Genomic DNA, 10,250 nt, shown 5'->3' with positions numbered 1-10,250 from the left:
CTCCCCCCCTGCCCTGGGCAGCCCATTCCAACGCCCAACAACCCCTTCTGCAAAGAAATCCTTCCTAAGAGCCAGTCTGACCCTGCCCTGGCGCAGCTTGAGGCCATTCCCTCTTGTCCTGGTGCTTGTTCCTTGGCTCAAGAGACTCATCCCCCCTCTCTGCACCCTCCTTTCAGGGAGTTGTAGAGGGCCATGAGGTCTCCCCTCAGCCTCCTCTTCTCCAGACTAAACAAATGTCATGTCATGTCATGTCATGTCATGTCATGTCATGTCATGTCATGTCATGTCATGTCATGTCATGTCATGTCATGTCATGTCATGTGACGTCCCCACTGACTCGCTCCTGCTCTGTCCCTTTAAGCCCGCCCGCCCCTCTGCCCCGGAGCGTGACGTCATCGCTGTGCGCCGCGCGGCGCTTCTTCCCGCCCGCGCTGCGTCGATAGCGCGCGCCGGGCTCGGGGTGGCGGCAGTGGCGGGCGCTGAGGATGTGAGTGCGGCCGGGGCGGGGGCCGGGCTGGGGCCGCGGCCGCGGGGGATCGGCCTCCATCCGGCTCGGCCGCGGCGCGGAGCGGCCCCGTCGCCGCGCGGGGGTGCTGAGGGGAGCGCACCGGAGCCGCCGAGGAGGAGATGGCGGGGCGAGGGTCAGGGATGGGGCCTCGGCGCCGCGGCCTACCGCGCCCGGGGGCGGGGAGGGAGGGAGGCTGGGCCGGGGAGGGGCTGGGAGGGGCCGGGCCGGGGCCGGGCCGGGGCCTGGACGGGAGCCGGGGCCAGGGGTCTCGGCGCTCCCCGCGGCCAGGGCGACGGGAGGAGCGCTGTGCGGGCCCGGGGGCGGGCGGGCCGGCGGCGCCGGGCCTGGCGGAGGCGGCGGGCGGCGCGGGCCCCGGGGTGCGGGCTCTGCTCTGAACCGACTCTGTGCATGGTCTGTGCTTTTCTCTCCCTGTTCCTCAGCCCGCGCCTTGGCTTCGCTCATAGTATGGTGACACGTACGGTGCGGTCAGCAGCGACAAGCCCTCGGTCCGCCCGGCGCCGTAACGTACCCCATGGCGTGCGAACCGGGACGCGGAGCTGGCTGCCCCTGCGCTCCTCCGGCCCTGCTCGCTGTAGTTAGCTTGGGCGAGCGGCCGTAACTTTGCAGAGAACTGCCGAGCGTTGAACCCTCTCCTCACAGGAGGAAATCTTTTCCCCATTTTGCAAATGAGGATCTGAAGCAAACTGCCATTAAAGGACTTGCATGTAGTCGTGCAGGAAGTCCGGGGGAGAGCTGAGTTTGCTTCCTTTGCTACAGAATTGCAGCTCTCTAAGAGTGCAAATCAACTCTTTAAAGCAGAGAGGTGTGTGTGCGTGTGAAATGAATGTTTGGCCTGTGTAGATTGCGCATAGACTTTCTGGTTTGGGGTGGGTGCTGCAAAAATACTGACTTGTTAGGGATTGAGAGGTTTTTTGATTGTAGGAAAGAAGCATGTTGCTTAGAAATGCGTTGTTATACGCCCTTGTGTGAAAACCATGGTTTTATTCTTTCCGCATTGTCCAGTGAATGAACCCATACAGGTGAAAGTGCCCACACGCTGTGTCTCTTAGGCTGAGGTTTTCAACTGAAGCTAGGCAAGTGGCACTCTTGAGAAAGGTCCATATATTTTGATGAAAACAGTGGTTGGTTTGGAGGCTGCTTAAATGCTGCATGAACCATCATATGGAAGCTTGCTGAATATATGAACATCCTATGGCTAATTTGTCTAGTAAGTGCCTGCCCTGAGGAGTGGGGGCTGTTTAACTGAAGTATCACCTACTACTCCAGCAGCAGGCTGGATGACAGTAGAGCATGTGCTGGTCTTCATCTCTGCTCTTCTCTCTTCCCTCCTTTCAGTAGGGGTAAAACTGGAGCCAGCTATCAGACAATAATAGATAGTTTAGCATGGCTGAGCTGATTGCATCATCACTGTGATAGTCCACAGATGCAAGAGAAGTTGGTGTGTAGGAAGAGATTACACAAACCTGGCTATGGTATATTTAGGAGAAGAAAGGTGGGAAAGGAAAATGTCAAGTTTTTTGGTCTTGTGAGTCCAGAAACTTGTCTGTTCTGTTCTTCCAAGTGAATCAGCTGGTCTTATGCAGTGGCTTTCAATTTTTGAACTGCAACCCCCTCCCACTCTGCACTAGAGGCATAGAGCTGCTTAGAAATGACGTACACAGGTTTGCTTTTTTTAGTCACCTTTGCACCTGTGGCACAGTCTGTGGGCTGCCTTCTTACCACCACTGGTGTTAGAGAAGACGTTTCCTCTCCCAGCAAGCCCAGCTGGTGTCACAGTTGTGTTGTGGGTTTCTTGTTGTCCGTGCAAAAAGCCATGGGTGTTTCTTGACTTCTGGATCTGCAGAGAGCTGAGTTTGCAAATGTTCGTTTGTGTTGCTTTTTGGAGTTGTATTAGGGAAAACTGTGAAGTTGAAAATCAGGAAAGCGAGTTCTGCTGTTCAGAAGTGATCTCTTCCCAAACGTAAATTTAATCGTGATTTAGAGAATAAAGTAATTGCTTACCAGAAGCTGGCACCAGAAGCATAGAAGCAACAAGACTGTTGGATGCAGTGAGCTGGAGAGTTTTTTCCTTTGTTAACTAATTTGCCTGTGATGCATGTGGAGATAAAGATGTTTCCAATACCATGCAGTACTGTGAATATTCAGTGCCACTTCAGAGAAGCCTGTCAGTTCAGACATGCTTGTGCCCACTCTTTCATTTCATGAATGTTTTGCTCATGGGTAGATAATGGTGTTACAGCAAATCAAACCTGTCTCACTCTTAGTGGTTATTAAAACATATATTGGAGGCAGCTTAGTGATGCAGGTGTGAAACAATCCATGTGGAATAGTCAAAATGCAACGACGTGTTTAGACAGATGCAGCCCTCTCATGGGAAACATCTGGAATTCAACTAATGCCCAGTATTTCAGTGTTAAATAGTGGGGTGTTAAATTTGTCTCGTTTTGGACTTAAAGAGGGAACTGGTTGGGGCTAGATGAGGTCAGAATCCAGTTTAGACCTTCTGCTAAGAAGTTAAAAGTGGGATCTGCTGTTGCAGCAGTGCAGCAAACTGAGCCCTTTAATCTCGTCTTTCCAAGGCTGACAGAGCTTTGGAAGCAGCTTGTTGAGGCTGAAAGCAGCTGTAATTCAGTGCGGGGGGTTGTTCTCAACAACCCTTTCTTCCTCACAAATTGGCTTTGGAGAAAATCAGCGCTTACCCCTCTTGAAACAAGGCTGTTGTCAAGACGCATGAGCTGCATGTACATCTTGCAGAGAAAATGGATGTCCTCTGTCTGCCATTTTTTGGGTTGGATGATTAAGGTCCTTTGTACTTCTGTGAATGTCAAAATGATAGCTTTAAACATGGTTGCAGACTTTTAGGAGGCACAGGGTACCAGTGTGAGCAGGCACAGAGACTGGCCTTAAGGGCCGTCTAACTGAAGTACTCTGTAGAAGTCAGGTGATGCCCAGTGTGCTGCCATTGTTGCAAAGCAGGTTTGTTGTTTTATGCCTATCTGTTAACTTCTTGTTTCTAAACCCTTTTATCTTGTCACTAGGCTGTTCTTTGGAGTTTATTGCACTCGATTAGGGATCGGTTCTCAGAATCAAGGAGTTAGAAGTGAGATTTGAGATAAGTGAGGCCCATTCGGTGCTGCTTTGGACGCCTCCGAAGGGGAAATGGAGTTATCAGGATTGAAAAAGAAGAGTTTGCTAGGACTCAAAGAAAATAATAAAAAATCCAACACTAGGTAATCATTCTGTCCGAATTTTCTAGGCTTAACAAACTGGGAATGTCATAGGGTGCTAGGGCTCTCCCAGTGAGGGTGAGGAATTGGAAATGTACCTCTTCCTGCGTGAATTTCTGTATGTGAGAATTCCTGTATGCTATAGCTGTCTTCTTCAAAGCTGCTCTGTAACGTAAAATATTTTCCCTTTTCTACAAAGTCCAAACTTGCTTATTGCTTTAATTCTGCAGTTATGGTGATCTTGAGTAACATTTGAAGTTCAATGTTTTGTGTTGCTGTTCTGTTCTTTGTCTGGGTGTGGGTTTTTTATTGTTTGTGTTTTTCTATATTAAACATTGTCTTCTGTGATTTGTTTTTGAAGGGCTCCCTCACCAACCAAGCGCAAGGATAGGTCTGAAGAGAAATCGAAGGACCGGTCCAAGGATAAAGGAGCCACTAAGGAATCGGGTGAAAAGGATCGTGGTCGAGACAAGACACGCAAAAGACGCAGTGCTTCCAGTGGAAGCAGCAGTACCAGGTAGTTATTCTTACAGGTAGTAACAAATTACAGTGTTTTCAGAAACCACCAGCTTGATTTCTGGTACATGTCATTCCCTGTGTCCTGGACTTGTTGAAAGCTTGCATTGTATTAGTCACGGTGCAGTGTTGTCTAACTTCAGGGATTTTATTTTTTTTTAGCTATGAATTTCCTTTGGAGCACCCATTTTTATTGTTCTAACTCACAGTTGCTCTCTCCGTAATTGTCAGAAGTTTTTCAGACGTTCTTTTTCTGGATACTCCACTCATTTTTATTCTGTACACACCCTGCCCCCCAACAGATCCCGTTCCAGCTCAACTTCCAGTTCAGGGTCCAGTTCCAGCACTGGTTCTAGCAGTGGCTCAAGCTCCTCTTCTGCCTCAAGCCGCTCTGGGAGCTCCAGCACCTCCCGCAGTTCCAGTTCCAGCAGCTCCTCTGGATCTCCAAGTCCATCTCGACGGAGACATGACAACAGGAGACGTTCCCGCTCCAAGTGAGTTTTATTTGCCTTCTAGGAATTACCAGACGGCGGGTTAATTTCCGTGTAGAATACAAGATTGATCAGAATAGATTGTTTTCTGAGGACCGTTTGCTTTCTCCATAACTTAGAGATCTGAATTTTCTTAGATTGGGTGTGCCTCTTTTGGTTACAATCAAAACATATGCCCTGTGGAAGAGAGATTAAAAACCTTATTTTAAAGAGTGATTTTAAATATTATATTCTATAGAGGCAGTCTTAATCAGTGTTTTCCCAATAATATGTGACTGTATGGGCACTAGATGAGAGTAAAGCTCTTTGATTCCTGTAAACTACCGCCAAGACTAGAGAAAAGTCAGGGCTGAAAATGGTGTATATGTATATTATGCATAAAAAAATAAAATTGAAGGAGGGGAGAAGGAAGCATTTTCCTGTAAGGGTAGGAATCAAGCTATGTTAATGTCCATGCAGTTTTTCCCTTGGATAATTCTGTAGGTAAGGTGCTGAAGTCTGATAAAATCTACTAGTATTATAAGCCATTGCAGGGTTTTTTAGTATATCACTCAATTTATGGACAGTAAGATTCAGAAGAAGCATAAATACAAATTTTCTGTATACTGAATTCTTTACAGATTAAAATTCCATTCCAGATTTTTTTTTTTTTGAAAACTACAAAGAAATTGTGATATGCAGTTACTTAAATAGTGGGTTTTGTTTTTTTTTTTTAAACTGTGGCATTTCTGGACCTCTGTTGTGAAACGAAGATACAGAAACACAAATCATTGGATCCATTAATTTGCCTGATTGTGATATGCTTTGGTGTTTATGTCCTCATCTTGCCACTCTAATTGTTGAGGCAAAGAATGTTTGGGTTTTTTTTTTTTTAACAACTGGTAAATTCTTTAACTATGGCCAAGGACTTTATAGCAATGTTTGCTAATTTCATGTTTGTTACCCTAGTTGCAGTAAAGTTGAAAATTCACAAAAAAAGGCTCTCAAATTCCAGAAGGTTCTAAAGCAAAAGCACACAAGGCAAATGCAAGTCCTGAGGTGTTTCTAAGTGGAACACCATCACCACCACCCCAGCACTTCCTAGCCTGTAACTTCTTAAGAAAAAAGATGCCCTCCCAAGAAAAATGGTACTTTTTAATCATGTGATAATGACTGGCTTCTTGGTTTTGTCTTGAAAGTTCCCCGAAAACTGTAAATGTTTTCTGTTGTCAAAACCAGGTCCAAGCCACCCAAGAGAGATGAAAAGGAGCGGAAGAGGCGGAGCCCGTCACCGAGACCTACAAAAGTGCATGTTGGAAGGCTCACTAGAAACGTGACCAAGGTAATGGCACGCTCCCGTGTAATATCAAGCTTGTATATCTTTTGTGAGGACGTGTGAGTGGCTCTTTTAAAGCTCTCAAAACTTTTTTGTTGCTGGAGTGCTGCCAAGTTGTTGCTGTTGGAAATTCTTGCTTTGTGTCCAAATTGATCAGTGAGGAAAGTTTTAGTAGGATTTTACTGAGTCAAATACAGTGCAGGCTTCTGAGACTGTAGCACTTAAGAGGTCTGTCTGCTTTGTCAGCGTTCCAGACCTCGTATCCTGCCTTACTAGGAAGAAAACTGTAGAAGTTGGGACAAAGTTGAAACTACCTTGAACACATTAAAGGGTATCTGGAGGTTCTTGATAAAGGATCTGAAGAGAGCTGGGCTGGCTTCAGTTGCCTTTGCTAAAATGTAGCTTAAAGGTCTTCAGAGGTAAAAGATTTAGGGTGCTGCAGAAATGATAGGTTTTAAAAAATAATAATTGCACCTTAAGAGTTTTTAGCTGAGGGCGTTAAGTTCCCTTTTCAGGTTCCCAAGAGGATCCTTACACTAGTTGTTTTTTTGTAGCCAGTGTTGACATGCAGCAGTAGTGCTGCTAGAACTGAAGGTTTGGAATAATCTGAGGAACTGTATAGACAAGAGTAGAGAAAGCAGCAGTAATCTTTTCCACATCTGGCCAATGAAATGTGTCCCTTCGTGACAGTGGCATTGATTTAAAGCTAATCTAATGCTGTGGATTTACTGCTCTGCGCCAGCCAGACCTGGTCAGTAAGTGTGGTCTGTGTCCTTAAGACTTGCTCTTTCTCTGCAGGATCACATCATGGAAATTTTTTCCACTTACGGAAAGATAAAAATGATTGACATGCCAGTTGACAGGTTAAATCCACACCTCTCTAAAGGTTATGCTTATGTGGAGTTTGAGAACCCAGATGATGCTGAGAAGGCCCTGAAACACATGGATGGAGGTAGGTATCAAATGCTGCAAGGAGGCTGAGTGCTTTTAAAGATCTTTGGAGCAGATGAGTTTGATCTGAAAATGAGTTAGAGGTGGTGGGGGAAGCCTTTGGAGAACTGATCTGATCTGTTTTCAGCCCAAATGGGTTTGGCTTTTGTGTGGTTCAGGACAGATACAAAAAAATCACAGAACTATTAAAACTGAGGGTTTTTTCAAAACAGTAATAAAATTCTTTTAAGTTTCTGTGAAGATCTTTCCCGGTTAACATCTGAACTGCAATTTGATGGGATATTCGGTTAAGAAGTCTGGTATGTATGTGGACTTTGTCAAAGTAACCCCTGAGCGGGTGATGGAAATAGCACGTTTCAGTTCTTGTGACAAAGCTGTGAGTTGCAGTAATGTGATGTGTAGACGTTACTCTTGGAAAATACTTACTTCTTCCTGTTTCTGTGATTCTCTAAAAAGGCCAGATCGATGGTCAGGAGATCACTGCCACAGCTGTGCTGGCACCACGACCTAGGCCGCCTCCCAGACGCTTCAGCCCACCCAGGAGGATGCTGCCGCCACCCCCGATGTGGCGTAGGTCACCCCCTCGCATGAGGAGAAGGTGAGAGCTGTGACAATTGGTATTTCTTTCTCAGTGTAACAATGTTATCACTGAAAGACTTGGCATGGGGACAGTTTTATCTTGCTGGACTTGACTTTCCCCTCCAAATGACAGTAACACCTTTTGGGCATCAGTTGAACCTGGATTGTACTACTTAACTCCGTAGCACCAGGGTGACCTGCTCTGGTCTACACCCTGAACGCAGTCTGTCAGAAATGTCAGATACTTTCCAGCCTGTTTCCTGGAGCCTTTTCTGCCTAAATGCTTGGAGGTGAAGTGCAATGGACTTCTGGCTCCAGCCACTTGCTTTTCTGAAGCCTTTGCACCTCCCTCCCTTATTTCTGTGAATGGGCACATGACCAAAACGCAGTCCCCCTGCATCAGATGAGCAGCGTACATTGACCCCGCGATGTGAGCTGACACGCATGCAACCGTTGTGTGACTTGGGGCTGCCTGAACGTGCTCAGATAAGAAGTCTTTCACAGTCTTCCTCAGCATCTAGATGGGCTCTTCTGTCTTGGAAATGTGCTTAAACTCTTGTCACTAGTAAAAGCAGCTCCCTGTTTGAGCCACTTGATTGCTGGACAGCTTACAAACTACGGGTTTAAAAATGAGAACTAGTTGACATGGCACAAGATCCACTGCCTGTTGGTCTTCCTTTAAACATGCCATTTACTGAGGCCTGGAAAATGATAGATTTGGCCTTGCCTCCTCATTGTTTGCTTCCCTAGTCTAATTTTTATTATCCTGTTCAGGCTCTGTTAATATTCTATGCCTGGAACCTTAGTGTCATACTAGTGGCTGTACAGGTTGATTGTGCTGCTTGAAGAGCTTGAAGCTTAACTATTTCTTTAGAGTTATGCTTCCTCTAAGATAATGTCCCTGTGGTTTGAAAGGGCTTATATAAATCCTTTCCCTGAATATCAGTGTATTTCAGGAGTCAAAAGCTGACCTTTCAGGTGAAGGAGAATCTGATGCAGAGTGAACATGAACTTGTTTTGCTTGAGGAAGAAAGATTCTTGTCTGTCTTTGGATATTAAACATTTCTTTCCACTTCCTGAAGCAGAGGGAGAGTAGCCAGGATATTCCTGCTGTGTAGTCAGTGTTTGAATTTCCTTTTTCCTCGCTGGAGCTGGCTGTATTTCACTGGAACTCTTTTAGCATGGTGTGTGAGGGTTTTTTGGAGGGGGGTGGGGAAGTGTTTTTTGAAAAGTTGGTAGATGAGTTGACAAATTACTGGAGCCTGTTGCTTTTATCTCCTAATGAAAGCTTTCCCCTCCTCCTCTGTCAGGTCCCGGTCTCCGAGGCGCAGATCCCCTGTTCGCCGGCGATCAAGATCCAGATCTCCTGGACGAAGGCGCCATCGCAGCCGCTCCAGCTCAAACTCCTCACGATAAAGCAAAAAGACTGAACAGCTTTTTATTTTTTAACTTAAATCCCATCAGACTAAATATTGTACCTTTTTTTTTATAATGGGTCTGGGTGAGGAGTAAGAGAGAGAGATAATCCTGGAAGTGAAGGCAACCTAAGAGGAGAGAGCAACAGTTCCCGGCCGGTAGATAGCCTTTGCTGTGGGGCTTCTAGTTTCCTGGCATTGAATTGAAATTATTTAAAAATGGCTTTGATTTTAAAGGCTGCAAAAACCATCTTTTCCAGATAAGCGGAAAGAAAGATGTTACAGCCTCTATTTCTCCAGTTAGCAGGCTGCTGCTTGGTGATTTCTAAATGCTTCGCACGCTGTACAGACGAGCATGTAAATCTTGAGCTATTTCAGAAACCCTGTAGAGTAAGGCAGGGAGGCATTTATCTTGATCTCTGGGTGCCAGCACAGGATTTTTCAGAGCAGCTGGAGTCCAGATCTGCTTGAGACTTAAATACTGAGTTGTCACTTTATTCCAATTCCCAAACAGATTGTTAGTTTCTGCAGAATAAGCTTTTTCTGCAGATTAAGCTCTTCTGTAATGCATATACCAGGCAATCACCGTGGAAACAACAGTTGAGCCCACTCAACATGATACTTTAGAAAAGAAGCTGGAAATCTTTAAGAACTGATTTGTAGCTGCCCCTGTAAGTGATTTCTTTCACCTTTTCTTAAAGGGTTTTGGTAAAAACTTCCTATGCAACCCCGCAGTGAAATGGTGTGAGTGCTTCTGCTTTTACAGATCTCAAATTAGCGCCTGACCGTCACCCCCCTGGCAGCTGCCGGGCAGAGGGAGGCTGGGGGCCGCGATGCTGGCTGGATTAACTGGGGTTCACATAGGCAAAGGCAAAGAATTTACCACCTGTTGTACAGTCAATACTATAAAGATTTTTTTTTTGTTTTGTTTTGTATAACTTTGTAGCCTTTTGGGCCATGTTGTGTTTGTACTTGTGTAGGACGAGCGACTATTGAATAAAGCAGTAGGGTTGACAATAGCCGGCCTGCCTCGCTCCCTTCCCCAGCCCCTCGCCCCGCGCAGAGGCGGTGGGGCCGCCCGCTGCCTTTACCGCCAAGGGCTCCTGTCTCTTTAAGAGCGGCGTGGGCGGGATTTACGCGCAGCGTCGAGCGGGCAGGCGCCGCTGATTGGCTGCCGCTGAGGGCGGGCGGAAGCGGGTCGCTGCCCCGCTCCGCGCTCTTGCCGCT

General features: G+C 46.4%; 1 protein-coding gene across 3 annotated transcripts; it reads left to right on the top strand.

Annotated features, from left to right (window-relative positions):
• Window positions 1-421: 421 nt before the first annotated feature.
• RNPS1 (RNA binding protein with serine rich domain 1) lies at window positions 422-10,042 on the top strand. Of its 3 annotated transcripts, none has more exons than XM_074886102.1 (7): window positions 422-487; window positions 4,118-4,273; window positions 4,575-4,766; window positions 5,982-6,084; window positions 6,877-7,030; window positions 7,486-7,627; window positions 8,919-10,042. In XM_074886102.1, coding segments are annotated over exons 1-7 (855 nt in total). In that variant the 5' UTR covers window positions 422-485; the 3' UTR covers window positions 9,025-10,042. The 3 variants fall into 3 exon arrangements, with proteins under 3 accessions (XP_074742203.1, XP_074742202.1, XP_074742201.1); XM_074886101.1 differs by lacking the exon at window positions 422-487 and adding an exon at window positions 531-641; XM_074886100.1 differs by lacking the exon at window positions 422-487 and adding an exon at window positions 3,584-3,759.
• The last annotated feature ends 208 nt before the right edge of the window (window positions 10,043-10,250 follow it).

This window comes from Strix uralensis, chromosome 16, assembly GCF_047716275.1.
Source record: "Strix uralensis isolate ZFMK-TIS-50842 chromosome 16, bStrUra1, whole genome shotgun sequence".
Classification (NCBI taxonomy): domain Eukaryota; kingdom Metazoa; phylum Chordata; class Aves; order Strigiformes; family Strigidae; genus Strix; species Strix uralensis.
The sequence above is the reverse complement of the archived record's forward strand: the minus strand, read 5'-3'. Positions and strand labels throughout refer to the sequence as shown.

Coding starts and splice junctions, on each gene's coding strand:
- RNPS1 (XM_074886100.1), top strand. CDS start 3,689: ATGGAGTTATCAGGATTGAAAAAGAAGAGTTTGCTAGGACTCAAAGAA. Junction 7,031..7,485: donor CCTGAAACACATGGATGGAG/GTAGGTATCAAA, acceptor TTCTCTAAAAAG/GCCAGATCGATGGTCAGGAG. Junction 7,628..8,918: donor CCCCCTCGCATGAGGAGAAG/GTGAGAGCTGTG, acceptor CTCCTCTGTCAG/GTCCCGGTCTCCGAGGCGCA.